General features: G+C 43.3%; 3 protein-coding genes across 8 annotated transcripts in view; all 3 read right to left on the bottom strand.

Annotated features, from left to right (window-relative positions):
• Nucleotides 1–406: 406 nt before the first annotated feature.
• LOC114792766 (serine/threonine-protein phosphatase 2A 56 kDa regulatory subunit beta isoform-like) lies at nt 407–17,030 on the bottom strand. Its single transcript, XM_028984194.1, has 15 exons — nt 16,935–17,030; nt 13,992–14,112; nt 11,884–12,887; nt 9,113–9,309; nt 8,915–9,016; nt 8,671–8,763; nt 7,787–7,917; nt 7,588–7,647; nt 7,057–7,165; nt 3,884–3,937; nt 3,734–3,784; nt 3,014–3,133; nt 2,683–2,810; nt 1,718–1,819; nt 407–1,613 (listed from the first exon to the last, which is right to left on the bottom strand). Exons 3-15 carry the CDS (start codon nt 12,074–12,076, stop codon nt 1,439–1,441), a joined length of 1,515 nt encoding a protein of 504 aa, XP_028840027.1. The 5' UTR covers nt 12,077–12,887; nt 13,992–14,112; nt 16,935–17,030; the 3' UTR covers nt 407–1,438.
• Nucleotides 14,991–17,925, bottom strand: LOC114792767 (RNA-binding protein lark). Its single transcript, XM_028984195.1, is given in 4 exon segments — nt 14,991–16,633; nt 16,635–16,715; nt 16,717–17,308; nt 17,833–17,925. Coding segments are annotated over 3 exon segments (1,005 nt in total). The 5' UTR covers nt 17,214–17,308; nt 17,833–17,925; the 3' UTR covers nt 14,991–16,206.
• Nucleotides 17,926–18,448: 523 nt separating this feature from the next.
• Nucleotides 18,449–22,831, bottom strand: part of mark2a (MAP/microtubule affinity-regulating kinase 2a) — a 29,904-nt gene continuing 25,521 nt past the window's right edge. For all 6 annotated transcript variants that reach the window (XM_028982215.1, XM_028982217.1, XM_028982216.1 and 3 more), the window contains 3 exons: nt 22,715–22,741; nt 20,996–21,034; nt 18,449–19,891 (listed from right to left, as the gene is read on the bottom strand). In XM_028982215.1, coding sequence (XP_028838048.1) covers nt 19,453–19,891; nt 20,996–21,034; nt 22,715–22,741 — 505 coding nt within the window. In that variant the 3' untranslated portion in view covers nt 18,449–19,452. The remainder of the gene's footprint in view (nt 19,892–20,995; nt 21,035–22,714; nt 22,742–22,831) is intronic.

Below are 22,831 nucleotides of genomic sequence, written 5' to 3'. Positions count from 1 at the left end.
CGGTTGGCGTACTAACGAGGTTGCCAGTGTCGCGATTTCCGCAACATATTGGGCCCGCTGGTGCATTTAAGTTTTTTTTTTGTGCACATTGTCAGTCGCTGCAAGTATTAACTTTTTAATCAATATATGTGGTCATTAAAACATTTTTCATCAAATGCTTGAATTTATGACAGTGGAAACATCATGTTCTACGCAATACTTACACAATAGTCACTCTGAAGTTGGTCATTTTGTTTTGACTCCGTCAAGGTGAGTTTGGGTGAACCAGTGAACACTGCAAATTTAATGTTGAATTAATTCCATACGGACATAGTTCCACATTGCCATATACACATTTAATATTGTTAATAAATCAGTACCTCTATAAGTAAATAAGTACAATAATTTTGGTCGTTAAGATGCATTATGTGTTTCTATATGTATTTATTAATTTCTTTGTGTATTTCTACATTTTTGTATTTCTGTATCTCCACATTTCTTCATGCATATATTTCCATCTCCTAATGCATTAGTAGTAAAGCACCTGCATGGACGGATGTTACAACCGCCTACCTTGTAAACATACAGAGACAAAAATGTACAAATTAAGAAATGTGAAAATAAATAAATTATTAAATGTCCAAATACATGATGACATTCTAATCACCAAAATGTATTTGTTGAATCATTTTCATAATTTTTAGTTCAACACATACAGCTACGTGTTTCCTGACAGGGTAAAACATTTCACAGTGAGTATTGCACAGATCTGGACGCACATTGCAGAAGCAAAGAGATGTGACTACATTATTGTATGTCATTCAGCATCAGTTGGCCTGTAATTTGGAACCAACACTGTTGTGTTATGGAGCATTCACTGTACTGACCTAGGACCAGGCTTCACCTGCCCCACTCATTTAATCATCTTTTGATGAAAAAGCCTTATGAGTGCTGCATGGTTTACCATTTAAAAAAATTTACTTCTTTCCCAAAACAAGTTCCTAAAGTTACTGAAAGCAACTGAAGTCCTATTCTTGGAAGGTGTTCTTTACTTTGGGAGTTTTGAAAGTTACATTCACTACACACACAAATGAAAAGTAAGAGCCATAGTGCTTAAATTCCCACCCACAATGTTTCCCCCAGCATAATATGTTCTTACTTACATATTTTTATGAAACAAGAATTAGCAGAGTAACAGTAACAGTAATGTTAAAGTATTAAATTACAGAAATATTTAAATATTGTTTTATATATATTATATATAAATTGACATCCTTGCCATTTTACATCCTCTTCTTTCTTTTTTTTTCCTTTTTTGCTCAGGGGAATTTGTTAATGATGACTGAGAACAGTTTTCACATCAGTTCATACTGTGTGAGTGTGTTGAGAGGTCATGTCCTTGACCATGGAGTGCAGTTTCTTTTCTGTCCTCCAGGGTGTGTGTGCAGGCAGCAGTGCATTAGGCAGTCTTGGTGCTGCTTGGTTCAGGCTGCGTGTGAATGTGTCTGGGTGTCTGGTGCTCCTGCAGGTTCCTCAGGTTCAGGCTAGCCTCCTCCATCAGTTGCAGCCTCCTCTGGCTGTCTGACTCCAAGCGCCCCCACAGTTCCTGCCTCTCACGCTCCCGCTTCAGCTCCCTGTGTAGAGCAACCATAGGTTACTTTCACATACAGCAGAACTACCTTCCACTTATCATTAGTAAAGTGCTGACAAATTCAAATACACGAAACACAAATCTCACTTCTGTTTCTCTACTTTATAGGAGGACGTGAGGTCATCAAAGAGAGTGCTGTTCATCTCCATGAATGTCTTCAGTACGTTGTAGATGAGAGACACAATCATCCTGTATTAACACAGACAGAAAGTGTGAAACTATTAACTAGTAAATATGCACCATTCTGCGCAGTCAAATCACCTCCAACCACCAAGGACAAAACTCTGCACTATGAGCGATCGGGCCTGGCACCCTGAGAGTGCCACAGTCCATGGACAGTTTAAAATGAGTAAAATTTTTGTACAATATTTAGCTCTTAATTGATTTTATTTGAAATGTTTTTATGCCAGTACCTTTTACTTTTAGGGTGTGGCACTTTGAGTTTTTTGGCTGAAAAGTGCATTATAAATAAAATATACATTACATCTGGCAGAACATTTTATTATTATTATTATAAATATATTAACAAAATGAATGAACAAATGCTACATCAAATGAATGAGAGTCAATGGAATAAGAAAGTGAAAGTGAAGTGATTGTCATTGTGATACGCAACAGCACAGCACACAGTGCACACTGTGTCCTCTGCATTTAACCCATCACCCTTAGTGAGCAGTGGGCAGCCATGACAGGCGCCCGGGGAGCAGTGTGTGGGGACCTTGCTTTGCTCAGTGGCACCTTGGTGTGCATATATGGGGGCCTTATTGTCTGTCCTTATCTTACAAATGAACAGAGTATTTGGTGTATTATTCATTTACAGAAGGTATAGGGAACCTGATCTGTGGGGGACCGGTGTGGCTGCCGGTTTTTGGGACAGCCTATAATAGAGGCTCCTTCCATGGCCCTATATGGCTTAATTATTGACTCAATGAGAGGTCATTACCAAAAAGCCTCCCCCTACTCTGACCCTCCATTGATCAGATGCCACAGTAAAATCACCTAAAATCTGCAATATGGGTTATGGGTCAGAGGTCAAATGACGTTTTACTGACTGGTTCCAGTGCTCTTTGGAGACTCTGTAGAGTGTGGCAAACACCAGTGGCAGGATGATGTGGCAGTTCTCCTCTATCAGACTCAGGATGTATTCATTATTCCAAAAATACAGAGCCCTCTCCGCAACCTGAGAGACATCCAGAGAGAAACAAGAAGACAGGTAGTTAGACAGGACAAAGGAGAGTGAGCAAGTGAAAGAAAAACAGACTTTGGCAAATGGTTTGGTCTAGACTGGCGAATGTGAGAAGGTAAGTAAGAAGGTGAAAAGGGAGAAGGCAAGTAAGGGAAAACTTTGCCCTGAGGATGGAGGAGAAACCGAGATGGGGCAACCTGGAAGTGAGGGCTGGAGATACATGCAGAGATTTGCTTGAAGAGCTGCTCCTGGACACGCTGGAATTGGGTGGGCTCTATAACGTCCAGGATTTCCTCCATTTCTCCCAGGAACATCACCTGAAGAAAGCAAGGGAAAAAAGCCATGACTGACATGAATTTCTACAGTTCAGATCTTACATAAAAAACCTTCATTTGTTTCAGGAACTACTAGGCTGATCTGTATTTTCATTAGAATCTGGACTTTATAAATAGTATAGTAACTTGTCATACTTTTGCCTGTAGTGAGTCACACTTTGTACTTTCAGAGACGTATTTCATTCACTACATACAGGTTGGAGCACTACAGGGTTAAGAGCATTGATCACAGGTATAATAGCAGTGGCATTCAGACTTATGACTAATGGACTGAAACATAATTACAGTTATGTATGATAATATTGATTATGTATGATAATAATAATTTTTGTTAAATGTTAATCTTGCACTGCCTGTGTCCCCTGTTTGCACTTTATGTAGCCCAGATTGTCTGTGTCACACGTGCACTTAATGTCAGTATGTAACTTTGTTCAATTGTTCAATATGTTAGTTATAGCACCAGGTTCTGGAGAAACGTTGTTTCGTTTCACTAAATAGCTGAAATGACAATAAAGTCAACTTCAACAATGCAACACAATGCAACAAAGCTTTGTTAAACAGGATATTTTCCTACTGCCTCACCTCTTTCTGTGTGCAGGTCTTTGGCCAGTACTTTAGCAGACCCCGAATAATCTAACAAGAAACAAGGGAGAAGCTTGTACAGTATTTCACTGTTGACAATGGAAGAGTAGTGTAGAAGGCCTTGTAGAAGAGAATTGTGGAAGGACTTACATATTCTGTGACAGTGGCATCTTTCTCCATGAACTGAACAACACAGTACGCCAACTAGAATAAAAGGTACATAAATATAAATAAAAAATCCTCTCAAAGATTCTGTTATAGAAACAACACATATGTTCCATGGACATGGTCTATGATGTCAGGGCTCTGTATAGGCAGTAAAGTTTTTTATGGGCTGGAACAGAAAAGTTGAAAGCATGGCGTTTTCCAAAATGTCTTGGTGATGTGAGGCTGGCCAGAAGCTCGTTGGCTGAAAGACATGAAGCCAACGTCGCAGTTATTGTGCATACATACCAGTGAACTCTTCGGGTATGAGCGTTATCAGCAGAGCATTAACGATATGGCCTCACACCTTCAAAGTTGTGAGTTTAAATACCAGCTCGGACCTTGTGTGCATGATGTTTATATGCTGATTTATATGTGAGTGAGGGGGGTATGTGTACGTGCCCTGCGGTGAACTGGCTCCCTGCCCTGCCCTGCGCCAAGTGTCCTGGGCTTGGCTATGGTGAGTGAGTATGGGCCTTAGCAGTAGCTGAGCCTACTTTGAGACTTTATGATGTCTTCTGCTTCATGCCAGAGTGGATGTTGTTCCACACATCAATGATAACCCACTAAAAGTTGACTGTGGAATAATGAGGAGTGCAAAGTTGCCAGTCACCGAGGCCATTTTGTTTCCTAAACGTTTGTAAATGGAGACTGTGTGCACCTCTGACAATGTGTCTGATAATATGTAATATGCATTACAATGCTTCTGTCTATATAGTGTACGTAGGCCATACATGGCCAAACCTGTTGGATGCTAATTGTGATTTGCTGGTGTGCAACAATGTCAGCACTAATGTTATCTGCCAGTAGGGGGCCTCCTGGTGTAAAATGGTCTTTCAGCAAGGACGCCACCAAGCATTAGTAGAACGATGCATGAACGCCACACAGTCAGAATCACACAAACAGCTCCTCTCTCGTTAATGCAGCTCGGAGGGTGGGACGTGGTGGCTCTGGGGCACGCAGCTTTTAGACGCAGCCTGTGAGCATTAGACATGCAGCTGCTCACACTCATTCGCTCTCCCGCTCTGAATAATGCATGTGGAGAAAAGCACGGGGAGACGGTGATGTGAACGAATCTGGGGCAGGCTGGCAGCAAGAGCTGGTTGTCTGCATTAGCACAGCGTGTACGAGAATTCTACACTAATCACACAGCCACATGCCACTACATCACATTCATACCAGAGCAATAAACACTACATGCACAATGCACAAAAAAGGGCTGTGACCATGTGACCACACTCAGGTTATATAAAAATGTCTGCTGCATGAATAACTGTAGCACAAATGGATTTAGCTCATTAAAAGGGAGGTATGAAACATTTGTTCCTTGTACATGTTAGGACTAATGAACCACAAGCATGACAGAAGCACAGTGTCAGAGCCGTTCCAGCTCAGTTCAGTTTTACGCAGACAACAACAGGAATATGTGGTGAAATATATGACGCGGCACGTGGGGAGTGTTTGCTAATATATCATGAGACGACAGTAACAGACACAATGTAGATTATCAGCGGCAAAGAAAAATGAATCATATGGAGGAGGAAGAGTGGAGATGTGTGACATACTGACATGAGTGGGTTTGCATCGACTGGTGCGAGGAAGAAGTCTGGATAAAGACTGTCAATCATGCCCACTTAGGCCCTCCAAGTTAAACTTTTGGGTTTCAACAATGGCTGACTGGGCAGTTAGATCAATAACCCCATGTCATGTCTTATCACTTTAATAATCAGGCACTGAGTCAGCATAAAAACCTTCTTTTTCTCGCTTTGTCACTATTTCTCCAGAGGTTCAAACCCCACTCACTACCTTTTAGTCCCTGAGCAAGACACTTAACCAGAGGGTTAAGTCTCCGGGGGGGACGATCCCTGTAACTATTGATTATAAGTCGCTCTGGAGCATCTGCTAAATGGTGTAAATGGTAAAATAACAATCTATCCTACAATGAAGATGTGAAAGGTTAAGGGCTACAGAAACCTTGCCATTTACTTGTACAACTGGCTGAACTAAACTAATCCTGTCTACATCATGCGATAAGATTACTCCGAGCCTCCAGTACTGCTCGCCTGGTCCCTCCATCTCTGAAGGTAAAAGGGAAACACTCATCTAGACTCTTCTCCGTCTTGGCCCCTCGGTGGTGGAATGAACTTCCCCTCGAGGTCAGAGCAGCTCAGTCACTGAGCACCTTCAAACGACAGCTCAAGACCTTCCTCTTTAAAGAATATTTAGATTAAATTGTAATTTTCTTGTTGTCGAACTTTGTGAACAGAATCTACAACAGAGTGACTAAAATAGATGTATTCATAGTTGGGGGTCCTAGTGAACCGGAATTGATCTCTTCATCGATGGTAACTTGAAAGCACGTTGTAAGTCGCTCTGGATAAGGGCGTCTGCCAAATGCCATAAATGTAAATGTAAAGATTTCTTCTGTCATTGCACTGGCACAGTCCCTGCCCCAATGCTCTATGTCTTGAAATAGAACCAAAAAGTGAATGAAAACTGGAACAGGGACAGTTTATCGCCCTTGTAAACAGCTCAACAGTAAGACCAGTTCCGTATTCACAACGCTACTTGGTTCAATCTGAGGCATTAATGTGTACATATTATTGGTACAGAATATTTTGCAAGTCTATAAATAAGATCTTAAGATCTATCTAACTGCTTGCAATGCGCTATTCTTTGATACAATGCAGTCTTACATTCAATTAGATTTTTCTGTAGAAAAAAATACATACTACCCATTGTGTGTTTAAACATAGTTCTTTTTGGCAAAAAAAAAACATTTAACATTTTCCTGTTAAATGCATAAAATAAACTGCTGTATGAATTGGAGTTTCTGAAATGAAATGCATCTGGTGAAATGTCCAGAGGGAGCTGTTTTTTTATTACACTTTCTTAAACAACCATGTGCATCCAATAGCAGGGGGCTCACTGCCGCACAATAACCACACTGTTACACAAAATAAAATACACTCACCTCCGGTTCTTTCATTTCTCTCCCTCTACACACACACATCACACTAATTTAATGAACTAATTAATTGTGCAGAACCTGTGATTCTGAATGAAGAATCACTTCCTGTTTGACCTGTTCATCAACATCAACTTGCCGGAGCGCTGACCTGTGCATGGAAGACGGACAGAGATTTGGCAGTGTGCAACGGGATGAGCACTCGCACCAGGAACTGCTTGTGCTCTGACTTCAGAGGGAGGGCAAACCCATTGATGATGCTGTGTGGGGGACAGGGGAGAAGCAGATCAGACCGAAAACATCTACATCAAATATCATTTTTTTCCTGCAGATTTTTCGCACAGTTTCCATCGTCTGCATTCCATAGCTTACACTCATTAGATACGTACAGATGCCTACACATTCTCGGTGGATGAGGAGAGTTTATCTGCGCAAATGAGGTTCTGCGTGGGTGGTGCTATAAATACAACCAGCATGAACCAGAAGATTAACCCCTGCAAACCCCCCTACGCACCCCCACAGCGAACTGAGTCATCTTCTCTTTCCACTCAGAAGCTTCTCCTCTGCCCAGATATGTCTGATTCACACGCCCTGTGCCATACAGGCAGCGGTGCCGCTGCTCTCCGTCAGCGAGCTGACTGCTGACATTACGGTCAGTTATGAGATGATCAGACATTCGTACCTGCCCAAGATCTCCAGCAACTCCGCCACTCCATTGAAATGTTCAGTTTCATAGATGAACCTGAAGAAATACACAGGCAATCATATCACTCTGACACGGTCAGCTTCCTGCAGCATTCCAGACATGATCCCTCACGCTTCACCCCATTCTGCTCTGCTCTGTACCGACGCCCTGCATTCTCTGACCTAGCGCTGCCTACCTCAGGAATATGTTGTTGATCTGTTTGCGGATGTAGGCTCGCAGGCCCAGCAGCTTGCCGTAGACTCGGTGCAGGATGGTCTTCAAGTACTCTCTCTCTCTCGGGTCCTCCGTATCAAATAACTCCAGGAGCTGTAAACATGGGCAGAAGCGGGCACACAATGCTGTCATTTACTCCTATATGGAGTGCATTCGTTATTGCGGATGGAGCAAAATGTTGGTGTATCACACAGAAGAAGACTAATGTGTTTTTTTTTTCATGTGTGAAAGAGCAGCTGATTTCCTCTTTTTCAAACCCTTCCATTTTGACATTTGTTGTGGCTGGACAAATATCACCGGCAAGAAAAATTGTTCCTGTTTAAAAAAGTTTTGATGCTCACTAACTCACTCACTTTCTGTAACTGCTGAATCCTATGGAAGGCTGCGTCTGCCGCAGGCCCATCCCAGATTCACCCAGGGTGGGGCGCCAGCCCAGAGCATTAAAATGTTTCAAGAGAACCTTAATTCTCTTCATTTATTCATGAGCATTTATTCATGATACGTCTGGAACTGATGAACTGAGCATACAGACCAATTAGGCTGCCAATGCAAATTTTACATTTAGCAAAGTTTCGGTGTAAAAATGTGGATTGGCATGGAGGAAAGAGCCCTATTCTGGGTTTGCTCGCCGCCATTTCCTGGGAGATCAATTCCGCTTTTAGGTACACAAGGCTGTACAGCATTTGTGTAAGGCAGGGGCATAGCCAGGATCCATGCAGCAGTGTTCTTTAATCCAAACACTTCATTTTATTGTGTTACTGTAACATCTTGTACTCACAGCATTGTGCATCCTGAAATGTCTATATTATAGTGCATTTGCTTCGTTTTCATCATTCGCACAGATACCTGTAGGACAAACTTCTGATCCAAGTAGCGTTTGGCCACCGAGGGTTGGAAGTCCGGGCACTCGACGAAGCGCAGAAAAAATTCATACACCAGCTGCAAACACACAAACACTTACAGTTTAGCGAATGTAGGGCACAAAGCCCTGCAGGGCCCTGTACAGAAAACAGTCATGCCCTGCTGAGTGACACATAAAAAGCCCAATATGTGCACGTGGCAGCAGAAATGGCAAACGCTGGTGTTGCACCTGCAGGTGAGGCCAGGCAGCCTCCAGCGTCGGCTCGTCCTCTTCAGGGTCGAACTCGGCATTCTCGGTAGGCGGCAGCGTGCGGAAGATATTCACCGAGATCTAAACGGCGGGCAAAGCGAAGGACAGTGGGCCCGTGCCAGCACGAACGCGTATTAATAACCGTGACGCCGTGGCCCTTCCCCTCGTTGTACTCACCATCTTGATGGCCTCTGGGTAGACTGGCTCGATGAGAATACCCCTGGTGGTTGCCACAGTCTCCACCAGCTCGTTCAGGGCGGCGCGTTTGATCTCTTTGCCCTTCAGGTCGGCCACGCAGTCCAGGAAGTCAAACAGAACACAGCACTGCTGCAGCTTCTGGCAGAAGAGATCGTGCAGCTCGGCACTCGGCACGTCTGAGGGTAGAGATGCACCAGACAACCTGGGTCCCACAAGTCACAAAAGTCAACTGAACTTTTATAGACTTTTATCTAAGTAAAAATGATACATGTCACAGGAATAGGAGTGTAGCACAATACTATACATAAGCAGTCTCTGTGGGCTCCATTACTTTCAAATGTATACTTTGAGGGCGCCCTTTTGTCCCCATGCTACAACTATCATGCACAGGAATTTAAATGTTTCTTTTCCATCTCACAAAAAAAGGCAAAACCAGTGGATGGAACCAAATATGACATTTTTAATTAATCTCAAAATTGGGGTGGTTGTCTTACACTCAGGCCAATATTGCAAAATGCATCGTACTGCAAAGCCAAGCATCTCAAGAACATGAAAGAACATTCTGCAGTGGCCCAGTCTGAGCCTTATTCCATCTAATTGCATCTGAATAATTAGAAATTTGACATCCACAAGGATCGGCTAACCTCCCTGACGCAATCTGCCTAGTAGAACGGGCCAAAAATCACTACCCACCAGTGTTGGAACATTCTGTACCTGAGACTGTTATTGCAGGAAAAGGTGACTGTTCTTTATTAACACGTGGCTTTCCAACACAGAAGACCGCTTTTAAAAAACATGCCTTACTGTTTCTATGGCAGCCATTGCATGTCCACTATTTGTCGAATTTCAACACCAACATGATGAGCTGCTGATTACACGGTCAATGGAAGCACATCTCACCAAACAAGGAAAGGTTTTGGCAATTTAGACTAAGAGCATTTTAATTGATTCAGTAGTTCACTGACGAATCAAAAGAGCATGTCATATTTTACACAAAACAGAAGCTGAAATACACACAAACCTAACCATTTAGAAATAATAATAAAAAATGAAAATGCTCTGCTTTCCACCCCCAGAGCAATGTCAGTTCAAAATAATGGCAATGCTCTGGTATAGAATTGGTCTTGATTTCATAATTTATATCAATATGAAAAGCACATTTGTGGGTATAATGAATATGCACAATACCAAACCTGCAAAAAAAAAAATTAAAAATAGCAAGGAAGAGCAAAACACTAACTCAGTAATGCAGATTAGGTGCATCTCATTTATAATTACAAATGGCATGTTAATGATGAATTGCAAGCTGTGCTTTTTGAAGATGTGGAGCAACAAAGACATGTGTATAAAGGAGACAGAATGGACTGGTGTGTTTAAATGTGTCCAGATGCCTGTGTGTGTGTGTTGCTGTCGTTTCAGCTTCCTGGGCTTCAGCGTCATGCAGGAATGAGCAAGCGATGTGTGATTTAATAAATAACGATTTTTTAAATATATATATCTGTGGTAAGCAATGAGCAGACTCTATTTTTGGCTCCAGCATTTAATTTAACCCACAAAATGACGCACAACAGGAGGAAAAAGATCAGAAACAATCATATGGACACGTGACTTGCATCATCTGGGCTAAATATAAGAGCATTTTCAGAAGATGAGGTTAGCAGATTATTAATCATATCAGCCAATACGCTAGCTTTAAAGATCTGACTTCACAAGCATGATGGCTGCATATCATCTGTGTTTTCGTTGTGAGCTGCTGTGTGCGGCTGAGGACCTTCTGTTCTACATCAACATCTTCTCATCATTTCCATTTTCTCTACTCTCCCTCAGACTCCTGTTTTCTTCACTGAGGACAGTCCCTGGGGACTGGATCACTCATCCTGTTTCTGATGCGCTCATATCATCTTACACACTTGCTCCTTTACACACACACACACACACACACACATACACACACACACATACACACACACACAGACATCTGTTTCAATTGATCTTTGGGGGAGATTTCAGAGGCAAATGGACTGCTGTAAGCAGAAACCAGCATCAGATAAACTTCTAACATCCTACACATCTTCTCTCCCCAACACACCAGCGGCCCATTAAAACAGCTTGTAGAAAAGTCTCTGTGCCCTGTACACGCTGCCCAACTTGTACTGTTGGTCTGACAAATGATTTACAAAGAGCACTTCTCACATGACGAATGCCAAAAGAACATCTCACGAGGTCCAGGCCGAATAAATACAGCGCTTCAGGGCGGAACTACTAGCGGCTCTGGCCGTCAGAAGCAGGCAGTGTGACAACCAAGAGCGGGGACCTGGGGCATAAAGCCCCCTTAGTCTGGGGGTTCACTTCATGGCCCAGGGCGGAGAACACAAGCACCCAGACGTCTGACCGCAGACATGCAAAGTGAACTGGGGCCAAAACATAATAATAATAATAATAATTTTTTTTAAATGCTGGTGGTAGTAGCCTAGTGGGTAACACACTCGCCTACGAACCAGAAGACCAATTTCAAATCCCACTTACTACCATTGTGTCCCTGAGCAAGACACATAACCCTGAGTGTCTCCAGGGGGGGGACTGTCCCTGTAACTACTGACTGTAAGTCGCTCTGGATCAGGGCGTCTGAGAAATGCTGTAAACGTAAATGTAAAGCAGCCAGGGCGTCCTGGCGGGTACTAGAAGGGTCCAGGGTCCCACCGGCAGGCCACGTGACGTCGTATTTCTGAAGGGCGTGTTCGGCCGCTTACCTTTGAGCAGCGGCAGCGGGGTGAGCTCGATCTGGGAGCTCTGGTAGCGGAACTGCGAGGAGCTGTGCGAGCGCCGCTGCCGCGCCCGGCGCATCGAGCGCCGCGGGAAGCCGTCGATCTTCTCCGCGGTGGGGACCGAGAAGCCGGTGGTCGGGGAGGTGGGGCTGGACGGCGGCAGCTTGGTGTTCTCCATGGTCGGAGGATACGTGGATGTGATGGGGGTCTTTTTTTCCCCCTTTTCCTCCCTCGACTAAACGAACGTTTTGTGTGGCGTTGAATCTCCCACAAAAAGACACGGGCGCACGGAGACGGGCTGGTTCGGCTCGATTTCACCCAGAAATGGTTCCAGTAAAGGCCCAGACATGCACAGACCAGCTACATTTCCGTGCCTTTGTCGGCTGGGTTTATTGATTATGGGCGATTGTTATAATACGGAGGACCAAAAGAGAGACGCCTCTCAAATAAATAATCAACTTACCAGCTCAACATTCGCAATTGACAAAAAAAAAACGCCCGTTTTTAATGAACAATGCCCTTTGTTTTTCATCAGAACGTTTAAAAATATTCAGCCTCGAGATGCTTGCAGTCATTCCGAGCCTACTGTCATCTTCAAAATGAAAAAAAGGCAGGATCGCTATTAAAAGACCGCGTGTTGGGCAATTAATTGTCTTCCTTCATTAGTCTATCTTGCATGCACGCTGTCACAGGACCAGCCCTGCGCTCCTAATCCGCTGCTCGCCTCCTCATCCATTCTTCTCCCCAATAAAGCCGCATTTTCGGCCGAGCGAGACGCGATGGCGGGCTCTTCTCTCCCGTTTTCATGCCTCCATCACGTCAATACGCGCAGGTCCTCTTCATTGTCCCACGGCGCGCTACCTTTTACATAAAGATGATTTATTTATTTTTGGCGCATGCAGGGTGTCGTCATGCTGCTCGTTTTCTCCTCCTCCTCCTCCCAGGAACACGGCAGCATCGCGTGGGCTCCACTGGTGCGTATTTCGGCTCTTTAAAAAAAAAGAGAAAAGAATCGGATCTTTTTGCTCGGTTCACTTTTCAGGATCGGGATTCCTGAAAATCTCTTTAATCTGGAACATTAAATTGAGCATTTTGGACATTAATAAACCAGGTACCCCAACAAGAACCATTTTTAAAAATATTCAAATGAATTAATAAAAAAAAAAATTAAAGCTCTTAAATCTAGAGTCCACATAAACCTGATAGGTATAGCATTAATATATACATTGAACTATGTCGCTAATGGACATATCTTTGGACATGGTAATGAGATCGTTGACTCAACACTGTTTAGTTTGTGTTTTATAAAGAAATGCACGCAACAGTACACTCATTATGCACACGTGATGTCACAAAAGCATTCAATATTCTTTTTTTTATGTTGATCGACATTATGCCATTTTTATAAGTAAAATGTGTATATAGTGGTTGGTGTTGTAACAAACATATGCAAATTATTTGAAACGGAAATGACGTTTTGGGAAAAAAAAGTCTGATTTAGTCAGACTGCTGTTTTTATAGGAAAATGTCCCGATTTAAAACAAGAGATAAAAAAATACACGTACACACGTCCATACACATCCATCTGCGGACTACAATCACCATTCATTCATTACACACGGCAAGTGGAACGTTCTCTCAATCGAATGGCACGTCACGGTAATAAAATGACTCGTTCACTCCAGGTACCGGTTCGTTCACGAACGACACACTGGGGTTTGGCTGAAGTCGCTGGACATCCACACGTGATTCTTCAGTTGTTACAAAAGTGAATTAATTTCAACACGCAACAGTGCAGCTGCAGCGGTCCGCTACACCAGACGACGACGAACGTCAAGACTGTGCTTAAATCAACGAATCAAATCATAGCTGCAGTGCCACCTTGTGGTGTGACAAAATAAAAAGGATCAGATTTAGAGCTGCATTTTTCCTCTCTGTTAACACTCAGAACATTTAGCAATAAAGTCGTTTGGTAAAAATACTTTATTTCAGGAAGAAAAATAAATCTTATAACAAAAAAAAAACATGTCAACATGTATTTAATCAAAAAGTTAAAACATTAAGTCAAGAATTCATAAATTTAACATACAAACCTCTTTCCAAATCTGATGTTGCCTTAGTAAAACGAATGACAGTCTGTGTGCAGTCTAGAATGTCTGCTTCTGATAAAATGCTCTGCTGCGAGTCAACCCTGAAGAACCAAACAGAACCCTGCTGAATGGGGAGAGAGAGATCGAAATATTAACACACATGCAACATGAAGTGCGTGTGGACTACGCACGTTACACAAATGATCAAACCCAGTTCAAGTCACAGCCGTGCGACTCACCGAGAACTACAGTTAGCAGCTATGGTCAGGATTGGCAGGAAAATTCACTATGATTTTCTACCATTTTCTACGTACGGTGTCAAAAAGAACCGTGCGCTCTGGCCAGTACAACTAAAATGTACCACTTGTTCAAATGACACAAAAAAATTAAGCTGAAAACATTTGTGACATTTCCTTTGTCATACAATTTCCAAATGCATTGTACTTACCGTTATTTTCCACAACTCACCTAAAGGCCAGATCCAAGTACAGTGTGCGGATTGGATTAATTCACCACAGACAGGTCATTTAAAACGTATACTAAACAACGGACAAGGGTCGCTTTTATATTTAAACCAATTACAGTCATGTGATTCTATATTTACCTTAATTATGGGTTAATTATAGGTTAATAATTGTAATGTCCACCGTGTCATGAAATAAAAACTAATCTGTGGATCGCAGTGATTCTCTTATGCAGAATTAGCATTAAAAACTATTTTATGAAGGAAAATAGCAGGCGATAGCATTAATAAAACTGATGTGGTGATGTTCGTTTTGTCATCCACCCCATATAAAAGGTGTAGAGACGATGAGCAGTTTTCAGCCAGTCATGAGCGGTGTCCTTTTTACAGACGTGGCGGTCGGCGATGAGCAGAGCGCACGCAGAATCTTCGGGGACAGAGCTGGCTTACAGACTACGGGCTGCATGCAGGGCCTACTGGGTGCAGTAACAGGACCGCGAGCCGCCACAGGGGTGAAATGAAGGCGTTACCGACCCAGATTCTGACCAGTCGTAGTTTTATTTGGGCGGCTGAATATTAACAGCGAACACCAAAAGTGAAGTTTTTTTTTTTCTCCTTTTTAAAATAAAATCAAGCAAAAACAAATAAGCGTTCGACCAAAACAAGCATATCGTAAAGCATTCGGGTAAGCAAATACATTTTGAAAGGTACCGCGTTAACAGTGGTCAGGGCAAGGATTACAGAATTAACAATGCTAACTATTTCTTCACAATAAAAATGGACTGATACAATAACAAGACAGGTTTCAAACTCTACTGAACGGGACTTGCGTCATCTAAACTACACCGTGGAGCCCCAGAAGCCCGAAGACTTATTTTAGTTTGAGGAAATGCCTAATTCGAGCAGGAATACAGTAGGAGCTGTTGCAACAGAATGACATAAGCAGTAAAGCTTGGGTGGCTTTTTTTTTTTTTTTTTTCTGCTTTTTCTTTTATATGCGGTAGGCGGCCGTTCGCTACTTTTCTTTTTCTCGCAGTTTCATTTTGGCGCAGGTGATGGTGCGACAGTTCCGCTTTTTGCACGGCCGGCTGATGCAACTGCCCATCGGTTCAGAATCTCTCTCCAGAACCGCCGCTTAATCCTGAATTTCTCCAGCCCCAATTCCTCTGCTTCATACCAGTCAGCCCATACCGCCCACCATGGCCAAGTCCAGGGAAAAGTGTCAAAATAGACCGCAGTCCTTTTATAAAGTCCTCTGGGAATACGGACAATGTCGGACATGATTAAACCTCACATCCTCTGAGCAGATATGAGATGTAACTAACCAACAAAATGTGAATTTGCATGTATAAAGAACTAAAACATCACGTATAAAGAACTACACTACATCTAACGTTAGAAACAATATTCTCCTCCCAGTTTGGATGTTTAAATAATATTATTAATAATAGCATGCAGACACAAAAAGATCTACTTGCAGGAAAAAAATTATATTTATATATATATTCAGTAGCCGATATGATCCGTAAAGACATAAATGCTCGGAAAAGCATTGTGGCCTCAGCTGATTTCACTGAACTCAACTAAAATCAGTAAGAGCACAATTAACTTTCTACCCGTTATCCTAAATATACGTGATTTAAACTGTGTGCAGAAGCAACGCGCTTCATCCCTGCAGGCATCTCGCTCCTAAATCTCCAGCATCGGTTTGAATAGTAGACTTCCTGTAAAATGGCGTACGGCACCCCGATCGGGTCAGTACGCCCTGTTGAATCCATTGCTATACTTGTCATCAAAGTAATCGTCCTTATCAAAGCCAGTGGCCAGAGAGTAGCGCTGGTAATGGGCAGAAGCAGGCATGGCAGAAGAGGCGGGCGGAGGCGGAGGAGGAGGCGGTGGCGGCACAGCGCCGGCACTGTTGCGGTTGAAGGGAGCGGAGGTCGGCGGCGGGGGCAACAGAGACCGGCGGTTGCCCATTGGGCTGCGTTCCCGGTAGTAGCGCGGACTCATGGCTGGGGAGATCGGGCGCTGCGGGGGCGGAATGCGTCGGTCGTACGGGTCCCGCTCGAAATAACGCGGTGCGGCGGCAGCGGCGTATGGGTCGTGGCGTAGGCCCCTCTCGTACATGTCGCGCTCGTAGTAGGAGCGGGGAGGCGGTGGCGGGAGAGGAGGAGGGGGAGGGGCGGTTGCGTGGGGGGAAGTGGTCACCGAGCGGGGGGCGGGGGGGGAGGTAGTGAGGATGTGGTGGGTACGGGTGATGGGGGGGGAGGGGGAGGAGGAGGCAGGTAACCGTCCCCTCGTCCATTCTTGCCCGGATTGCTGCGTGACAGGGACACGAAGATCTTCTGGTCGTCCAGCTTGGTGTGGTTAAGCTGGGAGATGGCCTCCAGAGCCTCGTTCTCCCTTTGCATGTGGACGAAAGCGTAGTTCTTCACAACATCACACTCCACCACCTTGCCATACGGCTGGAAGAGCTCCCTCACCTTGGCCGCTGTCACACCCTCGGGCACGTTGCCCACGTAGATCTTGGTGGCGTTGCGCACCTTGGTGGTGGCGTATTGCACGGTGAGGCGAGAGCCATTGAGCTCATGCTTGTGCAGCGCAGCCACGGCCTTCCGGGCACCTTCCTCTTCGTCCATGTGCACAAAGCCATAGTTCTGGAGGATATCACAGTCCGAGACAGTGCCGTAGGTCTCGAAAAGCTTGCGCAACTCCTCCTCTGTGGTGGAGGATGTTACGTTACCAACAAAAATCTTAACCATTTTGAAAAAAAAACAAGTGTTGCTTGTAGCTTGAGAACAGGAAGTAAACTTAGAATCTCCCAGCACTGTCCAGGTAGGAGCGCAGGACACGGATCCTAAAAGCAAACAGTGACATTTGGTAAATATTGAATCTATAACACGGTGCACAAAGATATGTTGCAGCTAATGTGTACTTGCTTCGCATTTCTTATGGTCGAGAACGTAAATCGCACAAATGCTAATCCTACGTGAACTAACGGAACCCGAAGCCATATTTCTGGCGGCCGTGCGGCGTGTTTCTTATTCTGCGAGTTCGTCTCCAGAAAGAAACTACAAGATAACGCTACAACTGGAAACCAGGAAGAGAAGTCGCTGGCGATCATACACTCATCGCCTCCACCAGCACCCCCCAAAACACACACACACAAATACAAACTAAACGGCTATATTACGTACATCATCGCTCCTCAACCGCATAACCGGGTCGTGCAAAGAGCATCAAAGCAGATTCCATTATGTAGCATGCTAACCGGCTAACAGGGGGCTATGATTTATTCTCGTTCTCCGTTCGAGCTCGTATCAAGTCCCGTGTTTCACATCGACGCTCATCACTGCGATTATAAAAGAAGAACCAACATACCCGGCTTTCGGCGTGCAGGCGAGCCGGACTTATTTCTGCAGCCGGCGCGTCTACTTGAATGGGTGACGGTAGCGGTTAGCCGCAGAACGGAAGTTGATCATCGGCCACTTCCGGCCAGTCGCGCGACCGGAATAACTCGAGATGAAGGAGGGGCAGCATGTGGTCCCGCGTTTCACTCAACTTCCAGTGGCATTATTTTCCAGATGGAGCCTCCTCCCGCAATATAATACATTCGGAACATACTTCTGTAATACGTTTTTATTTTATGTATTCTATTGTTAAAAATCAAAAATCACTTCCTTAATCGATCTGTACGCGATCTCAGCGCGATGCAATACACTGCATGTGTCTATGTATGAATGATGCTATATAGACCTAACAATATTGAATTCGAAGGTAAAATATTTGACACCAAGCCGGATTTTCAGAAATTATTCAAATTCAGTTCACCTGACGTGCCAGATCATATATTTCCTCTCACTTGAGGTGTGAATATTACATGTTGCTCTATTTGTTCAGAATGTGTCAACTTGGGCATTATTATAAGTTAATAGTCTTTTCATGATGACAGCTACACAACCCCACCCACCCCGTTCTCCAGGAAATACAGACAAGATAAACATCATCCAATGTTGTTTATTCATATAATAATATTATTAATAATTATTTTCTCCAGAGAAAGGCAACAAAACTCAGACTCATTCCAGTGCAGCACATTGAAACCAACCAGCAACTTAATTACATTACAGTCCACCAATAATGACTTAATTGGCCCTTAATTAGTTTCAGATAAATGACCCCTGCTGTAGGACAAAAACACAGAAAGGGCTTAGGTGCAGAGACGTGTAGGCTCAGTACCAGACAGGCTGAGTCCACACAGCCTGCCCCGTCTCAGGTAAGAATCTGCACTGTGAAGCAACACAACTGGCCAACTGGGAAAGCTACCATGGGAAGCTTTACATTGGCTGGATATAGACCTATCAGAGCATGATATGCAAAATGAAGAAGGGGGGGAGACAAAAAAAAAAAAACAACGATGGCTCCAGAGAATGTGCGTCTGACCCACCGCTGTGGAGTTGTACATTCAGAGAGTCATTTTGCAGCGCTCCTAAACTAAAGAGTTAAGATGCTCAAGTACTATGATGCATCACCGTTGTGTGGACTCAGTGGGGTATGTGAGGACTCAGAAGGGGGCTGGGGGGGCTACAGCTTGTTAAGAAACCACCAGCACTCAGATATATTGAGTTAGAAACCCCCTATTCCTGTATTCTCTTGTGGAATAGAGAATGGCCGTGAGGCTTATTTGAGACAAACAAAAGTGTCAAACAATACATGACAACAAAAACTGAAAAGAGACTGCAGGTAGTGGGGGACAGGAAATCAAAAACCAGAAAAATAGAATACCACCGCCAGGAAAAATGAAAATAAAAGCACCCCCTCAAAAAAACTATACACACAAATATTACCCACTCATGTGTTGCAAGCTTTTTATCGCTCTCCCCCTCCTAACATCTCTCTCTTCAAAGCTGTCATTAGCTTCTTTTTCGCCTCTGGGCAACAGTCCATCCTGCCTCCCTTCTCCATTTAAAAATGGAAAAACAGGAAAAAGAAAACCTGCCCTCACAGCTTAAGCTCATTGGCTATCTTGGAAGCGATGTTTTTGAAGGCGATGGAAGTGCCGGAGATGCGCTTGAATCGTACGCCGTTGAGCGAGAGGCGCGGCAGCTTGCACACCTCCATCTCCCACTGGACAAAGTCGTCGCGCGAGGGGTTGCCTGACATGCAGAGCAGCATGAAGCGCTCACGCAACTCATACTCGCAGCTGTTGGACTCCAGAACCTTCCGGATCTCCTTCATCATCTCGCTGGGCTCCATCGACGAGGTGGTCTTCATACTCCAGGTGAAGCGCAGAGAACGGGGCTTGTCCTTGCTAGAATACTGGCTAGGGACTTGTTGACCAGACCCAGGGGAGGAAGAGGACACAGAGTCCCTGTTCTCATCACCTGCTGGACCCAGGGTGCCACCCTTCTCCATTTTATCAGCTGTGCTTAGCATGGGTCTGGAGGAGATAAGGTAGAGGAAAGAAAAAAGTGGGGACGTTATCTGGGGAAACATCAAAATGTACTTTGAGAAGAGAGGAGATCAACATAAGAAAGAGAACTTTAAACGGCTAATAAAATGTTCTCTTTCCCTTGTTTGGGTCCCTCTCTTCCACTCCTCTGCAGAAGCAGCATGTCTCATGGGATCACCAAACATGGCATATGAACAAAACACTAATGTGAGTCTACAATGCAGTCAAATGTCCTCAGCTGGCACTAGCTTCCCAAGATCTGATGTGACACTAATGTCTAATATATATATAAAAACCTAGGATGGGCATGTCAACGTAAAAGTGACAACTGAAATTTATATTAATTATATTTGTTTAATAATCTAGATGAATACTCAATTCCAACTGGTTGGCATATATATGCCACATTAGCATGGCCTGCTGTAGAACAGCCTTTTTTACATTATGAACATTAGCAGGAGGAACCTAATTATTAATCATTATGTCAAGTAGGCATGACAGTTAAAAACATTAAATGTTTCTCTTCTGGACAATAGAAATTTGACAAAAATAAAGGACAAGGAAAATATAACTAGCAACCAGTCCTTTCCTGTCTGTATCTGTTCATATCTGTGGACAAATTTGATGTGACATTAGTGAACATGCCCCAAGTGCTGTCAATTAAGTCACATTAAAAATGGGGTTCTAGGTCTTATATACATACTCTCATTACCACTAGCCGGTATCCAAATCAGAACTGAGTATTCAAGATTATGAAATTGAGTTACATTAGCATATATTATGCAGTTAATTGTTAAACATGCCCATCACCAGTACATGTGAACGATTCCTGGGTACAGTGTACACATGAAATCACATGAACCTATGAAATCTTCCTGAAGTTCATCCAATAATAGATGGTACATGACAGTACTTTCATCTTTCAAGAGCAGATCACCACATGCAATTGATTAGCAAATTAATAAAATCACCCTGCCTAGATCAACATAGTTAAGTTCATGATTTGAACATCTTCTACAGGATGAGTAAATCACTGATTTGATTTCATTAACACTTTACTGATAGTGTTTAATACTTGGTGGATTATCTCACCTGCTGGCCTCATCACGACCCTCCCCCTCATACGGGCTCCTCAAAGAAAACCGACACAAGTTTAGTTCTTAAGTCCTTAAACTTAAAATGATTTTGTTGAACCTTTAATCTGTTAGTTACTTCTGCCACCAGTTCCCCCCCAAAAAATAAAAACCACAAGTCTTTGCCGGGTATAAAGTTCCCTTTAAGTTAGCAGCTAAAGGAAGCTCAGGAAGAATATGGCTCTAACATTATTAGTTCATCTTTGGTGAAAAGTTTGCTTGAGAAGATCATAAAGAGGATGTGATTTACAATTTACAGGTCTATGGTATTCATACTGGCGTTTTGATCGAAAGGCTGCCTGGTAGTACCAGATTTGACACATTCTACTATTTGTTTGATTAGCAGGAACCGTTATTAGTGAAATGAGGTACATGCTGTGGACTTTGCCAGGCTGACACCTCAATTCCTCTAAATACTGGACTGAACAAAACAACATAATGCCAGTAGAATTAAGTGAATCTGGCAGAAGAGATGAGAGTATTTAAATGTAAGACTGAAAATTGGAAGCATTAGACCCAAAATGCAAACCACAGAGTCCCGCCACCTACCCTGAGTTCTTATGCCCCTGTTCTTTACACTTACAGCTCAGCTTTAGCTGTGCAGTCATAAACAACCCACATATGTAGATAGGAAGAGCATAAAATAACCGATTCAGAGAGAGTTGCATTTAAAAGGCCAACAAACACACCAACACTCAACCCAAAGCCAGCAGTGGTGAATAGTTCAATTTACAGAGACGCTTAAATACCACCAATACCAAATTATACCACCAGGGGCTGCACATATTTAACTAAACTTCACCACCATGTAAGAGCTGCAGAACAGGACAACAAACTATAAGCTCATTCACTAAATGCACCTAAAGGAACATTGTGGTGATGGACCACTTTTTCAACAAGACATCCTGAGGTCAACAGTAAACAGAGCACAGCCTACAATCACCTGCTCCACATCACTGTGCATCCATACTTCACTCATCCCTGATTAAAACTTCAATTCCGTTCATTTGCAGTTGTTGGTAGTACAGCAAATTTGAGAGCACAAGACTGAGATTTCAACATGAATGTATTACAAACTGCAAAACACACTTTGGAGAAATACTAAATGAAATAAAGAAATACTATTTTCAAGGACTAACCAACTGTAAACCTGCTACATTAACACGTGTTATGCAAGAATTCTCACTTCCTGTCTCTGTTATACATGTTTTTTCAACCAACAGTGGGTGAGAAAAACTTTCTGTTTGTGAAACTGTTGGGTTTGTGCATTCCTATTAATAAAAGAATATCAGAGGTCCATCCAATGGAGGTGGGTTTCTGTTGTAATCCTATAGTAAGAACATGGTGTGTTCTACATCCTTTCCAAGCGAATAGTGTCAACTTCTTAACTGCATTGTAGCAAAGGGAGCTGAGGCGCATGGTGACAACACAGACTAGAGAACAAAGGAGCAGTCTGAAAATACACAGGGCACCAGAGGCAAAGAGAAGATGAACGAAAGGAGAGACTGATGGCAGACGGGCTGTATGGCAGGCAGCAGGCAGCCAGGTGAGGGCCTGAGCAAGTTAGTACACAGATGATGATGAAATTTACACTTGGATAAAAACAAGTAAGCACAGAGGAAGGAGAGATGGCATAATGAGATTTATAAAAAAAAGAATGGGCTTGGTTACTGCCTACCTTCTGGGGAATCTGAACGACAGATTTCTACAAAAGCATCAAAGGGGAGAAGAAAAAAAGAAATATATATACACACATATAAACACACGCATGTACAAAAAAACTTCAGTCATATGA

The sequence above is a fragment of the Denticeps clupeoides genome, chromosome 6, assembly GCF_900700375.1.
Source record: "Denticeps clupeoides chromosome 6, fDenClu1.1, whole genome shotgun sequence".
In the NCBI taxonomy this organism is placed as follows: Eukaryota; Metazoa; Chordata; class Actinopteri; order Clupeiformes; family Denticipitidae; genus Denticeps; species Denticeps clupeoides.
Note: the sequence above shows the minus strand (reverse complement) of the source record. Positions and strands in the feature narration are given on the sequence as shown.

Coding starts and splice junctions, on each gene's coding strand:
- LOC114792766 (XM_028984194.1), bottom strand. CDS start 12,076: ATGGAGAACACCAAGCTGCCGCCGTCCAGCCCCACCTCCCCGACCACC. Junction 9,310..11,883: donor CCCGCTGCCGCTGCTCAAAG/GTAAGCGGCCGA, acceptor CTCTACCCTCAG/ACGTGCCGAGTGCCGAGCTG. Junction 2,811..3,013: donor TCTCCAGCCCTCACTTCCAG/GTTGCCCCATCT, acceptor GATGTCTCTCAG/GTTGCGGAGAGGGCTCTGTA.